General features: G+C 45.5%; 1 protein-coding gene across 3 annotated transcripts in view; it reads left to right on the top strand.

Annotated features, from left to right (window-relative positions):
• IFT43 (intraflagellar transport 43) overlaps nt 1-25,201 on the top strand; it is a 46,978-nt gene that overhangs the window by 13,462 nt on the left and 8,315 nt on the right. For all 3 annotated transcript variants that reach the window (XM_026120449.2, XM_026120451.2, XM_064512281.1), the window contains 3 exons: nt 4,343-4,410; nt 16,551-16,583; nt 17,117-17,163. In XM_026120449.2, coding sequence (XP_025976234.2) covers nt 4,343-4,410; nt 16,551-16,583; nt 17,117-17,163 — 148 coding nt within the window. The remainder of the gene's footprint in view (nt 1-4,342; nt 4,411-16,550; nt 16,584-17,116; nt 17,164-25,201) is intronic.

The following is a 25,201-nucleotide window of genomic DNA, read 5'->3' as shown; positions in this document are numbered from 1 at the left end:
TGTTGTGTGATGCCTCACTGTTTTCATGCGGGGAGAGCAATAAATCTGGATACAGGTTAAGGTGCCAAACGCTGCAATATGGTAGTTTTCCTAGCAGGCGCGCATTTAAGCTGACTGTTTAGCTGGAGCTGACCATTGTTTTAGAGGAAGAAAGTTGTGACAGCTGTTTCAGAGTATAAGCTGCTCCTTTACCCACTGTGATAGGTGACAGAAATCATTTGTAGCCCCATAAGAACTTTTTGTCTCAATAGCAGTTTTCCTAATAAAGGAAGGTCAGTGACTAAGAAGAAAGGACTATGGAAGAAACAGAAATCCAGGGTGTTCTACTAGGCTGTTAAGAGACACGCAGATCCTCGGAGAGGATTCCTTAAAAGCTGATGCACTGCTTTTACCATCTGTGGACCTCATTAAGATGGCTAGTAGAGTTGGGCTGCTCTTTGCAAAAAGCCTAGGCTTGTGCAGATTGGGGAATTGAGCCCTTTTTTTGTATCATGTATGTTCTGAGGTCTGTGAATTTTATGTGGCTGCTCAGAAGCAGTGGGGTTATTTGACTTATAACTCCTTAATTGGCAACAGTCAAAACTAATTAATCGGGCCTGTTTGTGGACATTTTTATTTTCGTAGGTCAGGGGAGCCCCTGGCAACTTGCTGGAGAAAAGGAAACTCAAGACTGGGCATACTCCTATCTTTCTTTCTTCTCTGTGGTGATTACTGGATAAAAATAAGGCACTTTTAAATATCATACAAAGTCTCACAGTATTTGTATATGGGACAGGACATAGTACATGTCCTACAAGATGTGGGATCTACATGACAGAAAACTGTCCTGTGTTACATGCAGTCAATGTCATTTGAGTCTCTGTTTCCCGGTACAGAGTGCTGACTGTTTCAAAGCAGTTGTCATGTTGATGAAGGTAAATGAATCCACGTTTCTGCACCCTCCTGAGAATCTGTTTATGGGAGGGACCCAACACCTCGGTAATCTGCCTGGGTTGTGGTAGGTGTTAACAGAAACTTTCCTGGATCCTCAGGATCCAAAGAGACACAGTTCCTTCCATGAGGGAAGTAACATCCAACTGGCAACTTCAAAACTGCAGCTTTAGAGACATGATCTGACACATAGCCTAGAAATTTCTGCCTTAATGGGAAAGTCAAATTAGAATCCAACCAAGAACTACGTCTGTCTGATAAGGAGGGCCTGACTACAGATAAAGAAGAGGGTATAGCTCCTACTTAATTCAGGAGAGAGGGAATTCAAGTTCACTGAGCAAGGCCAGTAGTTTTTCAAAGAAGGGATAAAATACCAAGTATAGTGGTAGTATGAAAGTATCAATAAGAAAGAAGGCCTGGAGAATCCTGGAAAAGTGCCATCATAAAAATGGCATATTGAAATCCAGAGAAAAAATAAAAGGCCCAGACCATGGCAATGTGCCTGAAGAGAGGACATTCTGCAGAAACTGAGGTAGGGGAAAGCTTCTGTAGATAAATAGCTGACAAAGTTGAGCAAAAAAGCAAACCACAGCAAGTAAGTGGTTAGGTAATGCTAAGAAAGGGGATGAATTCTTTTGTAAGAACAGCAAGAGTTGAGAGAGAACACTGCTGTCAGGAGCTGGTGGATTCTCAGCATTTTGAAAACTGAACCACTTTGAGCACATTGCTGTATATTTGGGAAAATATACAAAAGTTGTAGCACGGGGTGCCAGCAACTTCTGATCATGTGAGGTCCACAGTCTTTTTCACAAGAATGGTGTGTTCAGCGGTGCATTTGCTCTGTTACAGAAGAACAACCTCCTCCAGTTCTGCTCTACTCCCTCTGGGGCTGACGTTCTCACTTTCCACTTCAAGCTCTTGCTTGCAGCTGCAACATCGCTAGCCATGACCACATTATGGCAATTTTCAGTTGTAAATTATGCTGAGGTTTTAGAAATGTGAAAGTATATGAAGCTAAGTTTATTTACTTGACAAAAGTGCATGTGGTGCATGACCTTATTACGGAACTTTCCAGGCAACTAACAAAGGAAAGCCATTTATCCTCAGCTGACAGCTAACATTGCCTTCCCTGTTGCAAGTCTTCCTATAGGCAGTTGAGAAAGAATTACCCAGTTTATTGCAAGAGGAGTAAAAGGCCTGTAGGTATATGTGAGGTATTTGTCAGGGTCTGACAGACATTCAGGGTTGCTTGGTGTATATGATCAATGGGAAGAAGTTGTAAAATTGACAAGATATTGGGATCAAACCCCTAAACACAATGGAATCATGTCCTGTGCAAAGACTGGGACAGTCATTCACGTCACCCTCTGATCTGGAGTGCCCGACTTGAGGTATCTTGGATATGAAGACTAGTTTCGATGAGGAGGGAATTAAATCACAGGCACACTGGAATGTTCTGGCTGCAACAGCAGCAGGAGATACTGTATTTTCTCTCAGCCTTATGCCCCAGGCTCTTTGGTGACATTTGTGTAACTCAGTGTACCTTTGTGACCTTGTTAGTTGTTTGAGGAGTTGTAAGGCTGTGTTGGGAACATGGCCTGCTAGCTCTCTGTGGGATGGCGTGATGGGAGGAGGGAGAAGAGTTGTTTGCATGGGAAGGATCAGTGTGGGAGGGACTGTGTTTTTGAGGTACGGGTGCATGTAATGGGAATAAGGATGTTTATGTGGGCACACACGCCCATATGTGGTGTGTTTTTCCTCCTTTTCCTGGGTTCTGGGTGTGTTCAGATCAACTGAATTCAAAATGCTCCTTTTTTGGCACTGTAGCCTCTTCTCTGGTTTGGCATCTTAAGAATCTGGGGGAATCATTTAAAGATCAGAAAACTCCATTCACTTGGGCCCCTGAAGGCTTCACATTCTGTGACATGGTCATTCCAGTCGACTGAGCTCTGTCCCCTGCGGATGAGCCCATATAAGGAGGCTGTTTCCTGCGTTTCACGCTCCCTGCCTGTCCCTCTGCCCTCCTGTGCTCTCTTTGCTGAAGAAAGCTGGTATTTTGGGACTGCAGCTCCTGCCTCATTCCTGCTCCCTGTTTATTTTTGGAGAATGACTATTTTTGCTCCTATCGAGGAGTTATGCAGGGTCGTGCCCCCTCCCTGCAGCAGGCAGCGGCTGCCCCTGGCAGGCTCTCTTCATTTCCCACACTCACAAACAATGCTCTGCTTCAAGAAATAAACACGGGAGACCCCTGCCATCAGGGGTTAGCTCTACCTCTTCCTCATCTGTGGCAAGAGATGATTTGGCCTTGGTTCAGGGTTGACCCCACATGCATGCAGTCTCCCTTCTGTCAAGTCAAAAATCCTCAGGGTTCACCCAGCCCATTCCCTTTCTTAATAAAGGCATGGGGAACCACGTGTCCCCCCTCCACGGCTACAACTGAGACTGCTTTTCAGTTGCCGCATACTTCCCTCATTTTGTGATGCTGTTTTAACCAATCTTCTTTTCTTGTGATGGTCCCTTCACATATCCCTGTAACCCAGTTTCCGTCACTGGGCACCATCAATTGGGAACTATATAAACTGAAATTCATCTGCTGGATTGACCTTGCCCCTTTGCTTTCACTACTGCCTGTCCTGTAAAATACTGAAGCCAGTGCTGTATGAGGTGCTTCAGCAGGCTGAACTGAACCCAAAACTGCAAAAAAACCACGGGCATCTGCCACACAGTGGGAGTTCATGCTCCCGTCTTTGAAAATTCCCATGATGAGTCCCAGGTTGAATTCTTGTTTCCTCTTGCTGTGCAGCAGGGTACCACACGAGTTCAGGAAAATAGAAGGCAGTGCCTTCTATAAGGTCCAAATGAACTTCCCCTTTAGCATTTCAACGTGTGTGTGTGTGTGTGTATTCATCTCACCTAACTTTAGAGGTCTGTCTAATTTCCTATTTTTGGCAGTGGAGAAAAGCAGGCGCTTCTAGGAAGCCATTCGTCACCTAAAATAAGGTGTCTAAAACATGTGAGCTGACTTATGCCGTAGGAAACATGTAACGTGATACCCACAAGCAACATGTGGGTAGCAGTAACAATTGAGTTCTTGGTGAAACACGCTTTGCTAGCACGGCACACACATCTGCCAATCAGTCTGCTGCTGCACTCTGTCTTGGGCAGGTCAAATACAGACCTGAAGCTTATCATGATATTGATTAGAGCAATTCATCCTGTGCTTACAAAGACACTTTAAAACATATCCTGCAATATTTCTCTTCCTTTTATTTTAGGAAATACCATTTTAAACTGCCTCTCAATCTCTTATTTGCCAACTTGTTACATTAGTGTGAGTGGACATGGTGTCTGAATTGGCTTGACTTTGATTTGATTGGAGTTAGCTGTAACATCTCTCTTCTCTTTATTAAAGGGGCCACCATCTAAACCTCCACGCCGGCAAGGAGGCTGGGCAGATGATGCTGTACTAGCACCTAGCAAGTGAGTACTCATCTCTTTCCTTATTAAGAGGGCTTACGCATGGATTAACTGAGCAGCGCTAGCTGGGCTTTGCTGTCACAGACATTGCAACAGTTTTTCTGGATCTTTATAGACTGCCTGTCTCCAATATCCTTGTAACTGCTTCAGACCATTCAAAGTATTGCTCTTGCTTGGTTTATCTTGCTGATGCTCTTTATGAATTGACCTGACCGAGCTCAGGATTGTATTCCAGCCCCTGTCTGTGGGAGGCAGCATATCCCTTACCTGGTACAGTAACTGGAAGGAGTCAAGAACATAAAAAGCATATTAAATATAGTATCTGCGAGGGGGTAGTTAGTCTGCATGAATCCTTTCCAGGAGAATGACACATGATAGCGTGCCACTGACAAGTATGCAATGAACAGTTCAGGATTTAGTGATCAGCCTTGACAACAAAGGTGAAATTTGTCGATGTTTATGTGTGTGAGGGGGTTATGTTATAATGGAGATGGATGAAGATGGTCAGAGAGAAGAGCTGGTAGAAGAAAGTATACAAATGGGAGAATGCAGGTTGAGAAGCCTGATACTTAAGAAGGACAACTCAGAGAAAGGAAATATCATGCCATGGTAACAAACTGGGTATCAGAATGTAAGGATAGGTCAGATTGAGAGGAGGAGACTTCATTACAAGCTATTCATCAAGAGCTATAAAGTTATGCTCATGTTACGTTTCCTGTTCACAGAGCTGAAGGACTCAGCCATGAAGTGATATGAGATTGCTTATCTATGTTAAGGTCTATAATAAGGGTGAATAACCCCTGCTTTGGAGGAATTCTGATTTATGGAAAGGCTATGTATTTTCTTTCCTGGAAACCTGACAGTGGGGTGGGATATCCAAAGACCTGTTACATATCCAGTATTTCTGGGGAAGTGAGAAAGGTGGTCTATACTCTGTGGTAGCCATTTTGGAAAACAGTGCTTTTCTGGGAAAGTTACTGCTCTTTGTTATAAGAATAAATGGGCTGGCTGCAACTGGAAGTTGCCCTTGCAGACATGCATCTACCTCAGGGTTATAGAAAGATTCCATCAATGATCTTGGAACTTTGCAGGACCAAGCAGAAGCTTTATGGAAACATGCTAGCAGGGAATAAGGGTGAATTGTGTCATTTAGGAAAAATAAATAATGTAATTAGTGACTATATGTGGGACTGGAGGGGAGGTAATACAGTTATTCAGGGCTGAACCTAATGTGTCCTGAAGGACAGTACAGGTTCCTCATGTAACAGCACTGTGATGTGTGTTGTTCTAGGATGTTTTCCATCACTCGACTCTAGTTTTATCAGATAGATTTGGAGCTGATGTCATCAGTGGTACTTCTCCAACATCTCAGTCGCATGGATTACAGATATAACAGGGATTTGGCCTAAAAAGCTTCCTCCCAGATTGGACACAACCCAGCTGTAGGAGCTGAACAGGAGATAGAGGGGTACAGACCTTTCTACCTGCGAGACTGGGCACAGTGGGACATGGGATGAAGATGTGTGCCTTGTTCATTCATGCATAAAGTACTTGATGGTAATTTCTTGTTCTGAGTTAAGAGCTTTTATGGAACAAATTTTATGAAGGGAAGGGGACTTTTTTTAATCATAGAAGGCGCTGGGATTCTGTACAATTGTTCCCCTGTCATTTGTTTCCTTCAGCTGCAGATCCTCCCCAAGCTGATCTCTCTCTCTCACTCCCTCTCTCTCTCTCTCCCCCTCCATTAAAACAGTCTGAAGTGCTGGTGCCTGTAAGACTGTCTTTGTGATATATCCCAGAGTAAAGCCTTCATGTGAAAAGTCTGAGTCATTGGCTGATGTCATACCAATGTTGCTGTGTCTTTGTTGTTTCTGTTTTCTCAAGCCTTATCTCCCCACGGCTTTTCTACCAGTTTGACTCAGTTTGGAAGCCCACTAAGTTAACTTGCTCTGATTTCACTAGGGTAGAGGTAGTTACACTAGAATAACATTATTATATTGGCATATCTGATGTAGATATAAGCAGTTTTACCAGTGTGACTGAGGGCCACACTTGGGGTTTGCACTGCTTAAGGTAATTTTGTTTTCAGAACAGACAGAGTTAAAATCTGTGTTTTTTTACTTAGAAAGAAAGGATGAGCAGAATGGCTGCAGTTAGATTTTCTGTTCTGTGTGAATATATTGCGGGTCAGATAGGATACAGCATCCATTTGTGAGATGGCCTTGTAATTGTTTGTGTGTTACTCTCTCCCCATTTGAAGTCTAGCCTTTTGGTTCTGTTTCTGACAGATTCAGCCAGTTGCAACTGCACACCTGCTGCTTTTACTGCAGGGATACTTAAATTCTTTTTGGTATATTTCTAGCTTAGAGCCTATCAATATGAAGTAATCACTTGAAATTGCTTTGTGTTTCCATTTGGCACATGCTAGAGTAGAATTTCATCTGCAGCCTGGTTTTCCATTTTTCTGCCTTTGGTCCCTCCTAGTCCCTTACCTTCCCAGCTCTTGTCATACCTAGGTAAACTTGCAGATATTCTTGTTGTCCTGCTGGTTCTTTCCATCAGATTGGTGCTGTCTCAGGCTACTGCAGGATAGCAAGAGGAGGAGCCTTAAAGTTTTCCAACATTTAGTTTTAAAACTAATTTGTACATATGGTGTGCAAGTAAGACGAAGTATTTCATCATGAGTTCCCATAGCATTTATAAGTATCAGATGTTTAAATTCCCAAGAATGATCAAAATGATGCCTTTTACTAATAAGATTTCAAAGAGTGTAGAGAATACTTTGGATCGGCTGTCTTTACTGGGAGTCACATTTTGTAAATCTGGATAATGATGAGACTATGGGTAAGTGGCTGGGCAAACTCTGGGAGTCCTCCTCTGTGATCAGCAAATAAATGGCACAAGGCCGTGACAGGAGAGTCTGTTTTTCTTACTGAGAGGGCCCTTTGCAATTAAATCAGCTGTATTTATTTTAATTTCTACTGAGAGAAGAATAGCTTAGAGGCAGTCCCATTGCTACTTATTCTAGACCCAGTACGGGAGGAAAGGGGTCCAGCCAAGAATTTAGGCAGCCACTTGGGGCCCAGTACCCTGCTGAGATTACATAAATAATAGTAATTACAGCTATTTTTTTGCTACAGAAGCAGCTTTCCAACCACTGGATGGAGCCCAAGTGCCATTCTGAAGGCTGTGCTGATGTCCTTAATGACATCAGCATTGACACTTGTGACAAGCCATGCAGAGGTTTTATTGTCAGGTTATCTCATGCATCAGAAAGAAGAAACACAAAGTGTCTGCCAGCAGGAAAAGGCAAAGGCAATTCAGTTTTGCACGCTGGAGAGGATTTAACAAATGAGAGGTGTTTCCAGGATCCATTTAATTCCAGCTTCAGCTGATTTCATCCAAGTGACTTTCCTTATGACCAATTTTCCTTATAAAATCTCTTCAATTTCTCTCCCTGTTCGTATCTTTATTTCTTTGCTTCTTGGGACACCTTCAGTTTACTTAGGTCTGTGTTCCCTTTGGTTTTCTAACCTCCCTGTGATTGGCCCTTTAAAATTCATACAGTTTTCCAGGCAGCGGCTGGCGTTATTGTGGAACAAACACAGCTCATTTCAGGTGGCCCTTTAAGCAAAAGCAAGTGCTGCTTTCAGTAGGAAGTCCCTTCCATTTGCCTGCACATGGGACTCCTCTGTTCTGCAGGGATTGTGGCATTTCAGCAACAGGTGCCCCAGCTATAACTGAAATTGCTCCTTTCTGACTGGTAGGTTTTACAGAGATGGAATAATCAGGGCTTGTTTAGTAGAAGGACTATGCTGAAGTGTTTTGGAGTAGAATTGACAGTACAGTGTGCAGGAATGCATGTGACAAGACAGTGAATATTAAGGGCACCCATAGGAAGGAAGCAGATGTAGTCGGGGTGTCCTTTAGACCACGGCAGCAGTGGCGTCCCAGCCTCAGCGTAGATATCACTTAGGATGCTGGAGGGTGGCCAGTGGTGAGATTGTACCCTGGAGCTGGAGGAAGGTTATTTAAGAGATTAAGGATTTGTATGATTCAAGGTCTCAGGAGAGTAAGTAAAGTTAAAACCTCGTTTCAAAATGATGGGCTTAAACTATCCTGTGTTGTATGTGTATGAAATGACCTTTGAGAGTGCCTAGTTTATAGAACCTCTGGCCATCTCCGTCTTGCAAGTGGGAGTAGTTAAGTGCTCATGAGTTTTCCTTTCTTACATTGTAGGGGGAAGTTTGTGTCATTGCTTCTCCTCTCTACTTCCAGTCTGGCAGCGTTGAGATAAATCTCAGGCCGGGCTTCCCTGTGCCACAGCTGTGTTAGCAGCAGAGTCAGGCTCCTGGCTGTAGGGAAGATGGCAGCATCACTCTGCATATTGCAGCCATCTGTGGATATCCTCAGTGATGTGGAGAGTGTAGGCACTAGGGATTGAGGCTGCCAAGTGAGGGGGCACAACTTAGAAGGAGAAGGTAGAAAAGGAAGTCTGATTAAGTTTTGTCTTGAAGTGTCTGTTTTTGGGTTTGTCCCTGCATTGATCTGCAAGGGAATGAGGCAAGTAATGGCCCCTTGGGGACCTTCAGGACTTTCCTCTCAATGTCAGCCGTCATTTTCAATCACCCTCTCCCTCCCAGCCATTAATTTTGGCCCAGGATCATGGGGACTTGTCCATCTATCACTCCTAATTGACACTAAATGATCTGTCAGTTTATTGATGAACGGCAGAAGTGGAATTGTCACAATATATTTTACTTTCTAACAACTCCTCCTGACAATTTTACCTTGTCCATCTCACTCTCCTCACATAAATCTCCATTGGCCTCTCATTCCTTCTCTTGGGCTGTTCTGGTGCCAGCCGTCTCCACGCCATCAGCACGCATCAAGGGCATCAAGATGGCAGTAAGCTGCAATGTGCAGGCCCAGGGTGGTTTTTTCCTTTCTCTCTCTCTCTCTCTCTCCTTTTTTTTTTTTTTTTTTTTTTTTTGGATAGGCTGGATGTTCTAGGAATGCTAACAGGCTCTTGTCCTCTTGTCCCTCCATGTCATTGCTGGGGTGAGCTCTCCTTGGTGTTTCTGTTTAGACTCAATGAAGGTAACTGGCAGAAGAACGCAAGTCCCCAAAAAACAGAAGAGTCACCTGAGAATCCCTTGGCACTGTGGCTGTGATGAGGGATTTTTTCCTTCTAATTCTGCACAGCGTGACTTGCAAGGTTTTCCTGCAAAGGGAAAATGCTAGAATTGTGCCCTTCCCTGTATCTTTGCAGTACCAATAGGAGCCTGGAAAAAGAGAGGGTTTTTTATTTTTTTTTTAGGCCATATTTCTGTTTGCTTTTTTCTGTTAGTCATGTTTTCTTTGACTTATTTTTCTTGAAAGACACTGGACAATTGAAGAACTAGAAGGATTGTAGAGTCCTGCTCCCCTAGAAAATGAAGCCTGCATGACAGAAACAGGATAGAAGTTTGGCATTTTTAGTAAAAGTCCATGTAAGTTGCTGAGAAGACAAAGTGTGCTCAGGGTGAAGTCTTCTTGCTTTTTCGATTAAGGACAAAGCATCTTCCTTCCTTAGTTCTCTGCAATTCCAAGGAATTTATCAGCAAATCCAGGGAAGACCATACTTCCTGTCTCATGTATTTCCAGCTAAGAACCCCCTCGCCTTGAAGAACATGTGCAACTTTCAACCCTTTTGTATCTGTCAAAGCCAAAGCTTAAAACTTGTCTGGTCTTTGTAGGTCACTTCTAAATAGGCTGTGAAGTCTGGCTTAGTGCAGTTTACCTTTGGAAGGAGACCTAAGATGACCTGATCTACTTGCTTGGCCCTAAATGCCTTCCCTCTGCCCCTCCCCATAAAACCCTTCCATAATTCTCAAGTTAGAATCCATATTCTAAAAATATCTTCTTTCAGAAGCTGCAGCTCTCAGATGACAGCACAAGGTGCCACGCATTCATAAGTATCTAGTTCTTTGTAGTGCTTTTCATTTAAAGGTTTTCAGTGAGGCCAGTCACAAGTAAAAAAGTCTTTGGCCAGGTCCTTCAGCATCAGGAGAGAGTTTTATATTGTGTGCTTTTCCCTTTAAATGGAAACCGAAATGCTTCTATAACCTCAATAGCCATTTGGTGTGAGAGTTGGCCCTGGTGGTTACTGGAGACCGAAGACACGATCACTTGGATAGGAGCCCCTGTTCCTCCGGGAATGAAGACGTGTGGTGGATACCTCTAGAAACTGCTGCACTGTTTTCCCACACAGCAGGAATTTGTATTGAGTGTTGTTGTTTTTTCTGTTGCTCAGTGGGAGCTCTGAACAGCTTCGCTGGTCAGCTCTTTACCCGTGAGCACGTGGGGGAACCCTGGGAACATCTGTTACGGGGATGATGCAGTGAGTAGGCTGAGGCTGAGCGGCCCCCATGACCTCTGTCTGTCAGCTCGTTCCTTCGTGCCAGTTCCTAAAGTTCTGCTTGCCAGAGCTTTCCTGATTTGTTTTTTTTTTGCTAAGCAAGCCCATGTATTAGGACATGAGGAGAAAAAACAACATTTCAGCAAGAGATTGATTAGTGCCTCATAAGCCCATTTCAGCTGGAGCTGCTTAGCCACGGCGTCTGTCAGATCCTGTCCCACAGAGCGTGCCTGCTCACTGCTGCATCCCTCTCCCTCCAGTGCAGTGCTCCAGGGCAGTGCGTTCAACGTGTGGCCCAGGCACCCCAGGGAGCCTATGAGGATCAGAAAGTGGTCTGTGGGACCATTACAGTTTCAAAAAAATGTATGTCTGCCCAAAACCCCATTGTGGAAATACAGACACATATCCATGAGCCCCAGGGCTTGGAAGCTGAGGACTATGAGGTGACTTCTCATGAAAGAAAGAGAAAGACAGACTTTTTATAATCCTGCCTGTGCTGAAATTGGTGGCAAAGCTTGCCTTGATTTTAGAAAATGTGAGGATTTAATTCCATGACTTAATCCAGGCAAACCTGCATTTGCCAGGCTGCCACAGACCAGGGAGAGGGTGTAGAAACTTAACTGACCAGAGCCTCAAGGAACATGAAATGGGAGAGCTGAGAAGATAGTTTGTGGTAGTGCTTTCCAGTGAGGGCTGCAGTTCTGCTTTGTGTATGACTTTTCTCTCCCTACGCCTCAGCAAACAAGCAGTGACCAAGACCCACACTTAGTCAGGAGAACTGATCAGCTCGCACTCATGCGTCATTTTGGATGTGGTACTAGTCATGCCTTAGGCTATTCAACAAGCTGCAACGAGTAGCTCACCACCCACTCACTGCAGTGATGGGCACTATAAAAAATACTTGAGCGAGAGTGTAATGGCCTTTTTTTTTTTCTTCTTTTTTTCTCTTTCTCTGGCCTAGACCTGAGTTACAGTCCATGCCCTAGAGGCAAAAGGCTTCCTGTCTCCCTGTTGGCTGAGGCAAGCAATCTGTATTGGGGTGGGTATGGTTTTGGTTTGAAGCAGAGGCAGAATGCTGGCCAGCGATTAGCTTCCTCCACACACAGCCCATCTCTCTGCTCTCTCTTTGATCGCTCTGCTCTCAAAACAAAATGTATCTCTGGACATCAGGACGTTCCCTTTTTTTCCATCTCATTCTTTTAGCAAGAGGGCAGCTTGAAGCAGTTTGTTGGTTCCACGTGATTCATAAAAGAGAAGTGATTTAGACATGCCAGGAAATAAGCTGACACGCAGACAGAAGAAATTCTCCCTCCGCCCCCAAAGCCCTGTAAGTACCTTCGCTCCCAGCCTGCCGCCCCGCTCCACTCGCGGCTCTCGGCCGGCGCGCGCCCACCCTCGCGGGGCAGCCCGGGGCCGGGCGCCGGCTCCGCTCCCGCCCGTCCACAGCTGCGAGGCGCGGCTGCCCGCCCTCCTCCTCGCTTGGCCGGAGCCCCCGCCGCCGCCGCCATCCCGCCGCGGCCCGGCAGAGGGCGGCCGCGGCCCGCCGGTGCGCGGCGCCGGCGGCGGCGCACGGGAGCGCTGCCCCGCGGCGTCCTGCCCGCCTCCCCGGCCGCCTGCTGCGCCCGCTGCTCGGCGGCCCCGGCCCCCCTCGCCCGTCGGGTCGCCTCTGCCACTCGGCGGTGGGGCAGAGCCGGCAGGGCGTCTCGCCGCGTCGAGGTCGCGGGAGGGCCCTGGGCCTCCCTGGAGTCGAGCTGCGGCGGGGCCGTGCGGGGCGGCAGGGGCGAACGGCGCTCTCGACCCGCCAGCTGCCCGCCCGGGGGAGCACCTTTGCCCGGCCCGCTGGCGCAGGAGCCTGGGCGGGTGAGGAGACCTTGCCTGTGCTTTCAGCCCTCTCTGTCCCTCAGCCTCCGCTTCTGCCACATTTAAACCTGGCGTTCTTGTCTGGCCACCCCGAAATTTATTTTAACAAGCCACCATAATTGCTTCCCTTTTCCTTAGCTGTCCTGCCCACCCTCTCACGCCTCCCTGGGCATGCGGTGGAGTGCCTGAGACCTTGCACACTGGCCTCCTGGCACGTGGCTGTGACTCCGGGCAGGATACAAGTGTGCCTAGAGCTCGCCTGAGCTGTGGACAATAAAAGATTTCAAGGACATCTCCCCCCATTCATCCCAGTTATGTCCCCTGCTAAAATAGGTTAACGGTGTCTAATTAACCACTGAACATTGTCATGCTGCATAAAGATGGTATCCTGGCTGTTCTTGGAGCCCTGCTACTTTATCTCCATTTAGATCTCCATGGTAGTCCATTAAATGAGAAAGACACAGTTTAACAGAGATGATGTCTACATTAGAACTGCTTTTCACCCTTCAGCACAGAAGTTGCAGGAAGTACCAAGGCAGTTCAGCCGTGCTTTGGGGGTGGTGGTGGGGGGAAAGCCTGGTTTTCGAGATTCAGCCCCCTCTTGTTAACACAGGGGGATGATTCTTGCTGGCTGGAACAGAGAGCAAATGCAACCTTTGAGAGCAAGGTCAGGTTTACGCCTCCTGCCCCAGCACAGACATAGGAGAGAAATAGGTGTTGTGTAATAGGAGTTACATAACAAAGGGATGTGGGGTCTGTTGGGGGTCTTCTGCCCTATTTCTCAGCTATTCAGTCCACTGAAATAGAGAGGGGATTGGCAGCTGGTGAAAGCCAGTGGGAATGTTTTAGGATTTTGATTATATTTGGAAGCACAGGCAACCTTGCAATGAAAGGGATTTTAAATGGAGCTGTCCAGGTGATAGGGTCAGTCCATGTTCTTTGGCCCTCAGGAAGGAATGGGCTTATCAGAAGATATGAAAAGAATAGAGGTATGGTTGTTTGTCTGACAAAAACTGGTGATGGCTGGTATATAATACACCAGACCAAGTGCATTTCTGAGCACTGGTCCCAGGATAAGATAAGGACTGTCTTGAGTAAATGTATCTGTAGTTCATACACAATTCATGGTTTTGTAGATGCTTGTTGTTTTGGGAGCACTGAAACTGCATTATTCTGGAAATGTGTAGAAGTCTGAAAATACAAAGTATGAAATTGTCAAGTGTCAAATTTCCCCTCCTGTTCTCCACTCTCATCATTGCTTCTTTATTGTACTAAGTCACTGGGCTTAGTCCAGCTGTACATGGAACTATCCAAATTCCTGGTTCCAACAAAATATAAGTATCTTGGGATGTGAATTAGCATTTTGTTACATGTTGCAGGTAGTACAACAGGTAGCCCTAATCTGTGAACACTGACTCTGAGAGATACCACAGCAGAAGAGGTAAATAATAACCTCATCCATTATTGATCACTCTGCCTATGTCTGAATTCCTCAATCCTGCCAAGCTGCCAGGAGACAGCTCTCTAAAATGCTGTTACATCTACTAGAGCCCTTTCTCCGCTTTTCTGTGAAAGGTGTTGATTGTCCAGTGGAACTTGTAGCCCTCAGCCTTCATTTAGGAGTTTGGAAATGTGTGCTTGATGTTGTTTCCTAAAAAGCCAGAGGCTTTATAGATCTAGCCTGGCAAATCCCTCTCTAGAAATTGTGCAGTTCATTTTCCACGGACAGCTCCTAGGTGAAAGGGTTTGTGGCTATTCATCAATGCAAAAATAAGCCCGATATAAGTAGGAGACAGAAAATTAAACCTAAGCCAGGGCCATTGGGAACCCTGGCAAAGTTGTCAAGGTTTGGAATCATCTAGATCACAAAGCTGAATTCTCATGGTGTATATTTTCTTATTGCCCTGAATGAGTCCTTTTCTAACATGACAAGAGAGAGCTGGGAAAGCTTTAAGACTGGGAACGTGATTAAAACAGTCTCTGCCTTTAGGACTAACGTATAATCGCCTTCCCTGTGGGCCACCTGGTTATCTATGATGACAGGGAGCTCAGGAGAAAGAAACAGAAACTGCTTACGGTGATAGTGACCCTCTCCCGGGAAGTATAAATGTGTGGAGCATTTCACTCCTGCCTGGGGACAGGAGATGAGCAAGGATATAAGGAGTGGGGAGTACTGAGTAAAAAAGAGAATTATTTGGGGCTGGACAATTATTGAGAGTAATAGGATCGTGCTTGGAAGAGTTTAGATTCCACCTCCAGGAAATGATCCTACTGTGCCAAGCTGTCAGACTGCCTCCTGAGGGAAGGGATAAAATCATTTGGGATGTTTCAACTCAGAGGGGGCAAGCCTCTGAAGACAGGGTGTGAGAAGCAGTTCTGTCTAGGCAGAAGGGAGGGATGAAATAGGACAAATCTTGCATCATCTTTTCATCTCTGTCTTCTCAGATTCAAAGTCTCCTGTGTGAGCCAGTGAGGGGCCATCTGGAGTCCTTCCTTTCCCTTTCCTTACTAGCGAGGGTTCACTACATGTACTTTGCAGTACTTCTGGGGAGAAGGATGGAAGTGGACAATTACTCCTCATTGAAAGTGCTCTCTCCTAAATTTCCCAACACCATTTTACTTCTGCCTTTTTGTGATGAACAGAAGCGTGCAGATATAGCTCAAAGCTCAGATGCAGATGTCACTTATGTGGCTTCAGTTCTGATCATGGCAGTGCATATTGTTGGGCTCAGATCACTGGCTCAGTCTAATCTTTAGCTTCTCACAGACTGCTAGCTCCAGGGAGGGCAGTGGAGACAAGAGGCTGTCTTCTCCTCATAGCTAGACATTCTCTGTGCCCTGTTCCATGCTCATAGAAGAGCGGATTACTGACAGGAGAGCTAGATGAGGACCGTGGTCTGTTAGAATGGAGAGCAGATGAGGAGGAGAAGCCTGCCTCATCTCATGGAAGTGCTTTGAAAGAAGCAGCGCGAGGCAATGCGGGCAACTTCTCTTACCTCATGGTGTGTCCCGGGACAGTGCATGTGGTAGGTGAGAGCCCCATGTATTCCTTGTCATGGTACCCTGACTTCAAGGGAGGGGAGAATATTTATTCCCAACGCACAGAGTTGAAACTTCATTCTGCAAAATGGCCAAAGCAATCAGCAAGTGATGGAGTATCTGCTAAAAAGAAACCTGGCATTTAATTAACTTTTCAAAGTGCTGGTTCAGCAACCTCCATGTTTTACATTTTGAATATTGAACAAGCGTCCCTAATCAGAACTGAATTACTTCTGGGCTTGCTGGGGTGGAGAGCGAGAGAGCAGCCATTTGCCAGTGCCTCCCCACCACGTTATTATTATGAACTCCTGTTAACTCAGCCAGATCAACCCTGATTTACTGCAGTGACAGCATGTCTGACCTGAACTTGGCCAGCTCAGGTGGGGCTCCTAACCAACAAAGGCAAACAGATAGTCTTTGTGCAGGACCAGGGGCAGGAAGAACCTGTTGATCTCTCAGGGGCAGGTGGAAACAGGATAGCATCTTCTTCATTCCTTCATGTGCTGACCTCTGTACTCAGGTAGGACTCATGGCAGAGGGGATGAAAATGTATCTGTGAAGCTCAAAAAAACAGGGAGTGTGGCTCTCGCTGTTTCTAGGCCTGGCCATCTTTTGGGACCCAAATGGTTCTGCTCTAATCTGATGCAGTCAGGGGCTTTTTGATGCACTGATTTGGTGTTCACTGTTTCAATCTGTTGTACTCAGCATTCTTTGAAGGTGCAGCGTGTTATACCAGACTTGGGTTTAGGAACTGTTTTGCACAATGAGAATGTTGTGGGGACAGATGTGTTTTTTCTGTGTTTCTCTAACCCTTTCTGAACATAGGCCTGTCCTTGCTTTGCAGGTCAGGAAGAAAGCATGCTGAAGAAGTAGAAGAGTAAGTTCCTATTGTCGCTGAGAGAGGCAATTTAGACTTCTTCAACAGCTTTCACATCTGACTTCATGGAGTAGGGGCATGCATCTCTGCACAACTGTATACCAAGATCTGGAACCTGGGAAGGGTGCAGAGCCTAGTATGAATGCATGCAACGTGTCCTGGGCTGGGGCAGGGCTGTGACTCTGCGGTTTCCTGCATCTGCAGTAGACGATGGTTCTGTCACTCCCATATGGCAGAAAGGAGGAGAAGTGGAAAGCACCCCCTTTCCCACCAGGCCCATACTAGGCCCTGCTATCTGCAGCAATGTGAAAAAGCCTAGGGGTTAGTCTAATGTTCAAGGGGTCTTGCTTAAGCACTCTGAACTGAGATTTCTGCTGAGCCCAGCAATGAGGGGTGTGGGAGAAGGTCAGTCTGTAGGCTGGGCACACTTGGGAATTTGACAGGCCATTAGACCTGTGGGGAGAAAGGGGACATAAAAAAAAGCTTTTCTGGGCATGTATTTGAAATTCTTTCCTCCTTGTGTTTTCTTGCAGCCATCGTCTCAGGCAGCAGAGCCTAGAGGCTTCAGATGATGGAGGAGGTAAGGTACCACCTGCTTTACTGCAAGAAATGCCTTCATGCCTATCTGGGGGTGCTTCAGTAAAGTGAAGAGGTGCATCTTGTAAGAAATGGCAAGGAAATGGGCTAACTGGGGGTAAACAAACATGAGAATAGGAGCTGCTAATGTCTCTCCAGCTGCTGAATGGGAGAGAGAGAGAGCAAGGGAGATGACAAGGAGGATGAGGACATGAAATCTGTGGTCTAAGTCTGGCTCTTCATTAACATAGAATGCTTTGGGAAGATGGAAGGGGTCGTGGACATGTTTTTTTTGTGATTACCTCCAGAAGAATAATGCACTGAGGAAAGAAGGGAGCTAAAAGACCAATAAATGATTAAGAGCAGGGAAAGAAATTGCTGCTGTCCTCCAGCTTAGGTGAAAGTAAGCTCTGCTTAAAGCCCATCTTCTGTTTTATGGTAGCACCATTATCTTGTGCCCGCCCTGCTATCCTGGGGCCCCTTATCCTGCTTTCATCAAATACCCCAGCTCTCACTGCTCTTCAGTTTAGAGTGATAAAGACTTGTTAAAATTCTTCATTTTAAAAATCTGCTTGACCTAAGCAAAGATCAAAGATCATAAGCTAAACAAACACACTGGTGGGTTATCCCATCCCAGCTCTGTACAGGCTGCTCTGAGATCTACCAGGCTCCTGACCTAGCAACAGTTTTCTTCATAGTATGTATCAGCTGCTCTTCTAGGATGAGATAAGCCAAGAGAAATGGCAGGAAAAATCCACGGTTTGAAGTTCTAGACAAATTCTAGCCAGGGTACAGAGAACTTTGGAGAGCACAGAAACTCATTAAAGTCTCCAGGAGCTAGCTCTACTTTCAAGGGCTAAGAATTTTCTAGAGTGAATAAAAAGTTGCATTTGTAAAATATCACCAAGCATCAAAAGAATTATCAGGAGTCATAAACGATCAGACATCAATATGGTTAATGAGACTAAATAGAAGACTTATTTGGGTCTTGCAGACAGATTAAGCATTGCAGCATATGACTGCCAGAAGTGGCACCTTTATAGCATTGGCATCTTCGGAATAGACTTAATTTCCCTCCTGGGAAGTTTCTTGGGCTTGAATTTCAGTGTATATCACTGAGTCTGATACTCTGTTCTGAACAGTTCCTTGACTATTCGCATATGTGCTGTCCGTCTTGTTGAACCTTTGCCTTGTATTCAGAGTATAATAACTTTGCTAACCAGGCATAAAAATGCTTGCCACATGTTTGCAGCATGTGACTTTCAATGCTTCAAGACCTTGGGTAATAAATACAGAATAGAATTGATACAAAATGTGAAATGAAGGTATGGTAAGTCATAATGCAGTTCACTTATTTATCTGTAGCTAACCTACAGTTAACAGTTGATTTTGGATTGTTGATAAACCAAAATTCAACCTTGGATTATGTGTGCATGTTGGAAGAAAGATCCTGCTAATCTGATTATAGTTCCTTTCGAGGCAGTTTCTGGTACAGTCAAATACATTGGATTGTGGATCTATTTTGCTCATGAAGAATCTCTAAATCACCAGTACATTGCATCCTTGTGGTCGTGTTTCTACAGGGAAGTTAAACAGGTTAACTCTGGGAGAAGAGTTCTCTATGTGGGTTCAGCAATTCCAGAGGGGGAAAAGTGACACATAAAGTCCTGAACCTGAGTAAAATTACTTCGATGAATGAGCACAAGGATTCAAATAAATAATCAGTGTAGAAGGCAGAGAGCACCATGGTGTAGCTGTGTTGAGTCATATCGGCCTTCTTGGCACAGAACTGCACCTGGGCTTGTGTCCTTAACTGTAACAGAGAAGCTCAGATTCTAAACACACAAAACCAAGACATTGGTGTATGGCTCCCCAAGGATGGGTCATGGTCATTTTGTGCTGCATAATGTGTTAGCTTGTACACCTTAATATGAAGAGGGGCGGCTGTCTAATGATTGCTGCTGTCAATGAGTGCATTTGGATCGCCTTCCTTTAACCTATTAGAAAGCTAGCTGTACGATTCCATTAACATTGTTTGTCTCCCATATGACCTTTTTATTAGAAGACTGAAAGATGATCCTATGCACCCTTAAAAAAGAGTCTTGTGTATCTAAAATGCGTTCGGTTGTAATTATTTATATGGCACTAACATGAGGAGGCTCAGAATTTGGAGTTCACTGGAGGAAGTATTAAAAAAACCATATGCCCTGCTGAGAGCCCACAGTTTGGCCTGTGGAGAATGGAGGGAAGGTTATACAGCCAAGTGGAGACTTTGGGGTTTGACATGCTCTGTAGTTACAGCAATAAAATAAAAGTAGAATTCTGTCACTGCTCCAGACCATTCATCCTATGCATGAAATAGCATCTGATGTCTCATCTCCATGGGAGTTCGGGAGAGGAGGACAGTCACTTCTCAGGCTATGGGAAGGGCTTTGTGTGAAGACCAAAGTAATATGGGAGACAGTGAGTGGATGGATGAGACAGGGACATACATGGAACCATCTGCAATTTCAGTCGTTCCTTGTATTTGCCCAGGGAAGCCCAGAACGTGCAAGTCATCCATACTGCACAATAAAAGACATTGAAATACTAGCAGTGAAGTACCTTGGCTCAGGCTGTGTTCAGAATTCATTTTCTCTAACCCCTATTTCTTCTTCATAGAGGCTAATCCAGGACCACTTTAAAGAGAAGCTAGTTTTGAGTTATAAGAAAGAGATGATAGGTGTTCAACAGAAATCACCATTTGCTCTTATAAAACTCCAAGCTGGAAGAACTTTTCTAAAAAATGCACTGTTTTTTCCAACTGTGGCTCTGTTGCATCCAGGGGATGAACGTTGAGGTTTCCTACAGCATCTGCTCTGAGCTCAACGCACTGGTATATATACTAGTACATGGGCATAGCAAATGGATACTGTACTGTTACTAGGTTGCTCTGTGTCCAACTGAACCTTGGGGTGGTGGGGCTCTGCTTCTCTGCACCATGGGAAACGTGCTTTAACAGGATTTAATACATCACAACTTGAGGAATAATAAACCTTCACAAGCAACAAAAAAGTGTTTAATTCCTAAAGGACAGACCTAGTTGAGTTGCTTTTGGCCAGGGGCAATTTGGGGCTTAATGCTGTGTATGTAGCAATCTGGGCAATCTGAAAGAGAAAAGATTCAGGGTAATTGCTCAATTTTCTGTCCATGTCAAAAGGGGAAATGGGCAGCAGTGGCTGAGCTTGTACAGCAGGAAAGCTGCGTGAGATGGGAGATGTGAGGCTATCAGTGGAATTAAAAAAGTGCTATCTGCAGAGCACTGTCTCCCTTTCTCTAGCAACCAGGAGCTTCCCCAAAGTGCAGGCTACTTTCCATTGTGCCGATGGCAGGGAGGACAGGATAACTGAATTCATATTGAAAGGCTTCCCCCTCCCTTTGTTTCTTTCTCCAGCAGGGCAGCAGAGTCTCTGTTTTTACTTTGCTTAGGTATTTCATTTGGCTTTACTCTACTTTCGTGTGTCTTTCTGACATGCAGCTAGAAAGGGCTGTCTCCTGTTGGGTAAGGAATACTCTTGCCTCTTCTTTAAGAGCTGGCATTTCTCTTCCTCTCCCCTCTAGGAAACCTGCTTTATCATTTTGGGTGAAAGTTTCCTCTGTGTTCCCTGCTTGCCCACCAGTTCTTCTTGCCCAAGTTGCACTCCCCCAGAATCCTATCTCTTCGTCACATTGCCCTTGGACTTTTCTCTGCAGCACTGTAGTGGGGGCTTCTTAGATAAGATTGTCATCTCTTTTCCAGCTATCCTCCCACCATGAACTGTTCACTCATCTTCAGAAGTCCCTTCTGCTTCTCTCTGTTCCTCAGGGAATGCAAAGCTCCTGGAACAGGGGCTTTTCTTGGAGGATGGGGATGTGACGTGTGTGATTCTCTGTCTGTGGGAACAACGGCTTGTTATTTTAAAGCAGGTAGTGTGTGTGAATGAGAGAGCTGATTGAAATGAAAGCCTGACTATGCTACACAGACAACCCAAACCTGACCTGCAAGTGAGGGAAGCTGCCAGGAGACAGACACTAGATCTGTGCCCTCAAGGCAAAACCCCTTCCTGCCTGCTGGGAAGCCTCCTTGAGGAAGCAGAGCTGACGACGAGACCTCTCTATACAATGTCAAACCTTTAGAAGGACTTCTTACCCTTCTGGGGTGTGCTGGCAGCTCCTTTGGATTTGAACAGGACAGGAGTCCAGGCTCTGTGCACAACAGGAGCCATAGGAAATTTTTTAAAGCTCCATTATAGGTTGATATTGCTTGCTTGGGGCAGGGGGGGGGGGGGAGGAAGTAGGTGTGTGCAATGGTCTGTGCGTCTGCTGCGGTGTGGTGTGTGCCAGTCAGGTGGAAGCTGGCCCTTACAGGATATCCAGCACCAGGATTTCACAGCCATAAAATACCAAACTCTTCCTGAGCTGCCTGCAAATGTGTAGCAGTGATGAAAATGCTCAAAAGACAATTCAGAATACAGCACTATGTGGGTTAGAGTTAGCTGTATCATCCCTGATAAAGTTTGAGTTGCTTCCCTGGTGAGTTGCTGTTTTACAGGACACACAAAGTGCTGGTGGGTTCCCAAAGGCTGTGAGCTGCAAGGAATTTGTGGTAGAGCATTACAGCTGTAATGGCTGAGCACTAGGCAGAATGGTAAGAGAGGGGGAACTAGCAGGGACATTCAGGGAGATGGCCAGTGGGTACCTCAAAGGGTAAGGAGACAGTGGTGGCATGGTTTGGGGGGGAGATGAATAGGATAAATGTGCTGAGCATCAGTGAAATTGAGTGATGGAGTGAAAAATATGGTATTGAGAAGTTGTGTGAATGGGCTGAAGAGAAGGATCTGGGGCAGAGAGAGAGACAGTGACTACTAAGTTTCTTGGATTTTGCATTGTGACTTTGTGTGTCTCTGCCCTGCCACTGTATGTCATTGGGGGATCTGCCAGTGCACCGGAGTGCCCCCTTGGCTGGTCCAAGAAGGCGCTACCTTGAGTCTTTGTGCAAGGTCAATGAAGGCTAAACTCAGACCAGCCTGATGGTTTTCACTGTGCTGTTGGTCCAGGCCAGTGTGAACTCTGCCAGTCAGTGCTGATATTACGACCTAGCACCTCTTGTGTTTGAGGAACTCTCCCTCCTGAAAGTCATAGTAGAAGGGGGGGAGCATAGAGTATGTCCCAAGGGATATGGCCAATGTCCTATTTTGAGTAGCTGACCACTGGTCAAAGGGCAGTGGACAGTTTAATTGCAAGAGATCAAGCACAGCTTTTGGGGGGTTGAATATAATAGTCTGGGTAAGCGCCTTCCACCACTAAATTCTGCGATATGTTAGATACACAGTCGTATTGGGCCTGTGATTGCTGAGTCCATAAGTGTAGTTGACGGACTAGGTTTACCTAAAATACCCTTTAAGAAAAAGCTCTTGAAAGATGATTACAGAATTGAGACACCATCATTTAAAACTGCCTGAGGCAAAATCCTTTGAAAATTGCAGCAGTGGAGGGACAGAGAGAGAACTGCGTAGCCCTTGATTGTAGTGTCGTTCCCTCAGGACCCGTCCCCCCTCCCCCTCAGTTTCTCATCTGATAGAGAGCAGCAGTAAGATTCCTCATCTGTCTTATGAAAATCCGATTCTGAGTGGCTCTGATCAAACCTGGCTGGCTGTCAGCAGCGGTGGCCTTGTGTGGAGGGAGGGAGGCTTCTGAGGAGTTGCTGGATGTGGAAATGTCATGGGTGCTGCCGATCAAAGAGGCATTTTTTAATAAATATATATAAGAAAAAATAAAAAAACCTAAGGATTTAGCATAAAAGAAATGTAGTTTGTCTTGTTTTTCCAGTGTAACATGAAGAGGATGAAATAGAATCAGATACGCCTGCTCCCGAACATACTTCCACGGGAGCATTCTCAAAAGCTTCTTCCCCTGTCACACTAATGCTCTAATGCAAAATCACTCATCTCCAGCATTTTTGAGGAGGGTTTTGTGTTTCTGAGCTCACCAGACCATCCCTGGGCACTTCATGCCTTCTCATCTGCTGCCCCACCCCACTGAGTGTGTTTCTGCAGGGGAAGACTCCAAGAGAACAGGCAACTCTTCCTTTGAAAAGAGGAAAATGGATGTTACTGAAAAGTAAGGCAGACACAGTGATCTGTCGGGGTCTGTTGGTAAGGCTAGTAGGTGTGTGACCATTGTAGATGCTGACTTTTCAGGAATATTTTGGACTCCAGGTCCTGAGCCTGGCCTGCAGTCTGTCCTGTTTTCTGCTGCTAGTGAAAAGCCTATGTGTTAAAAGGTTCCTCCTCTTTAGAGTTGTTAGCATCTGGTCTTTCTTCTTGCACAATACCAGCCGTAGATACTGCCTACTGAATCCCTACACTGAGCCCAGTGACTCATCAGATGTGGCTGTCCTGTGCCCTGGCTGTGCTGCAGTGCTGTGTATCTCTCCTCACGCTTCCCAGGAGTTGAAACTCATCAACACTTTGTGTCAACAGCAGCCTTGGGACATAGCAAACGTGCCTGACTCCTGTCCCCATCAAGTTCTCAGGTGAGGAGGAAGCCATACCATGCCAAGCAGCCTGTGAAAGCACAACACTGTTGCAGCATGTAGGGTGTCTCATAGACCACCTGACTTCCCAGCCAGTCCTCCCTCTAGCTGAAAGTATCATCAGAGCTTGGGTGGCTGAAGAAAAAAAATCATTTCATCTGGTTCCCTTTCAGTATACATCTGTAAAGCAAGGTTGGAGGGTCAGTACTGAGTCTGTTTTATAATCTCCCGTAGATCCTATGACACCTGCCCACTGCGTGACTTTTCCCATCAGTTTGCCTGAGTTGTGCTGTTACCATTCACTTCTCAAGGGAGCGCTTTGGGTCCTGGTCACTCAGGTTATCTTCAGCTTGTCTCAGCTTTCAAGGTAGTGCCCTAGCAGCTGTGGTACTGCCTGCTCTCCACCTCACTGTTTTCATCCTCTCTGCTGGCTGATCAGGCAGGTACAATGCTCAGCATCAGCCTGTTACTATGGCAATTTCAATCAGGGAGAGGCATCCCTATGAAATTAATGTCCAAGCATCCAAAGGAGTGTTCTTTATCCTCTCCGTTTGCCTGCTGCTCTCATGAGAAAGCTTCCAAGAGGCTTCAAGCTTGTTTGTGTGTTCAGCAGAAGCTGTCTGTGTCCCTTGTTCCTTATGGTTTTTTGAAGATTTTTTTTGCCTGTTGCTTTCCACTTTTTTCTTTTCTTTTTTTTAATTCTCCATTTTTACACTTAGAAAGAAAAAATATTTATTGCATTGAGATGTGCTAATTAAAGCCATTTTCTGGTATTTGGTTACTGAAGTGTTTGATGTCTCTCTGACAAGACCATGAAATGCACGGAGTGTCCACAGGGATGGAATTTGCTGAACACGGTGCTTTGTAAATGAGGGGACACAGTGTCGCAGCAGCTCATGAATATGAAACGCCCATGATGCTACCTCAGTGGACTTGGGAACACAGATGAATCCTGTCATGTGCTAAATGAGACCAATTTCTTTCACTTAACTTCATCTTCAATCAGACCTTCTTCCATTTGCCTGTTTAAAATTCCCCAAACGTGATGCAGAAGGTAACAGTATTCAGTAAAACAAAGTTTTGCAGCAGCAGAGAAATTGCAATTATCTCAGTGTTACATTTTATGAGCCAGCAACTTAAACTAAAGTTAGTTTTATTCTTATGCCTGTTTAGTAAGGGACTGCCAACCCCAGAAGCCACTACCCTCTTTGTGTTTTCTGGATATTGTGGTGTATGGACAGGGAGGACAACAAACTCCCCACTGTAAGAGTGTCCATTCTGAACAGGCCATTGAAACAGTTGCCTGGTTAGGGGAAGCAAATCAGCCTAAGGGAAAAGGAGTTGCTCTTTTGGGTGCCAGGGCTTTGACTCAGTGATTCTTAAGGCTGCTCAGGGAAAAAAATTAACAGCTGCATTGCTGAGTAAGTGTAGGCCTGGCCTAGGACATGGCTTCTAGATCCAGCTCAGCTGCTGATTCAGTGTATGAGCT

Source organism: Dromaius novaehollandiae, chromosome 5 (genome assembly GCF_036370855.1).
Source record: "Dromaius novaehollandiae isolate bDroNov1 chromosome 5, bDroNov1.hap1, whole genome shotgun sequence".
NCBI classification, from domain to species: Eukaryota; Metazoa; Chordata; class Aves; order Casuariiformes; family Dromaiidae; genus Dromaius; species Dromaius novaehollandiae.
The sequence above is the reverse complement of the archived record's forward strand: the minus strand, read 5'-3'. Positions and strand labels throughout refer to the sequence as shown.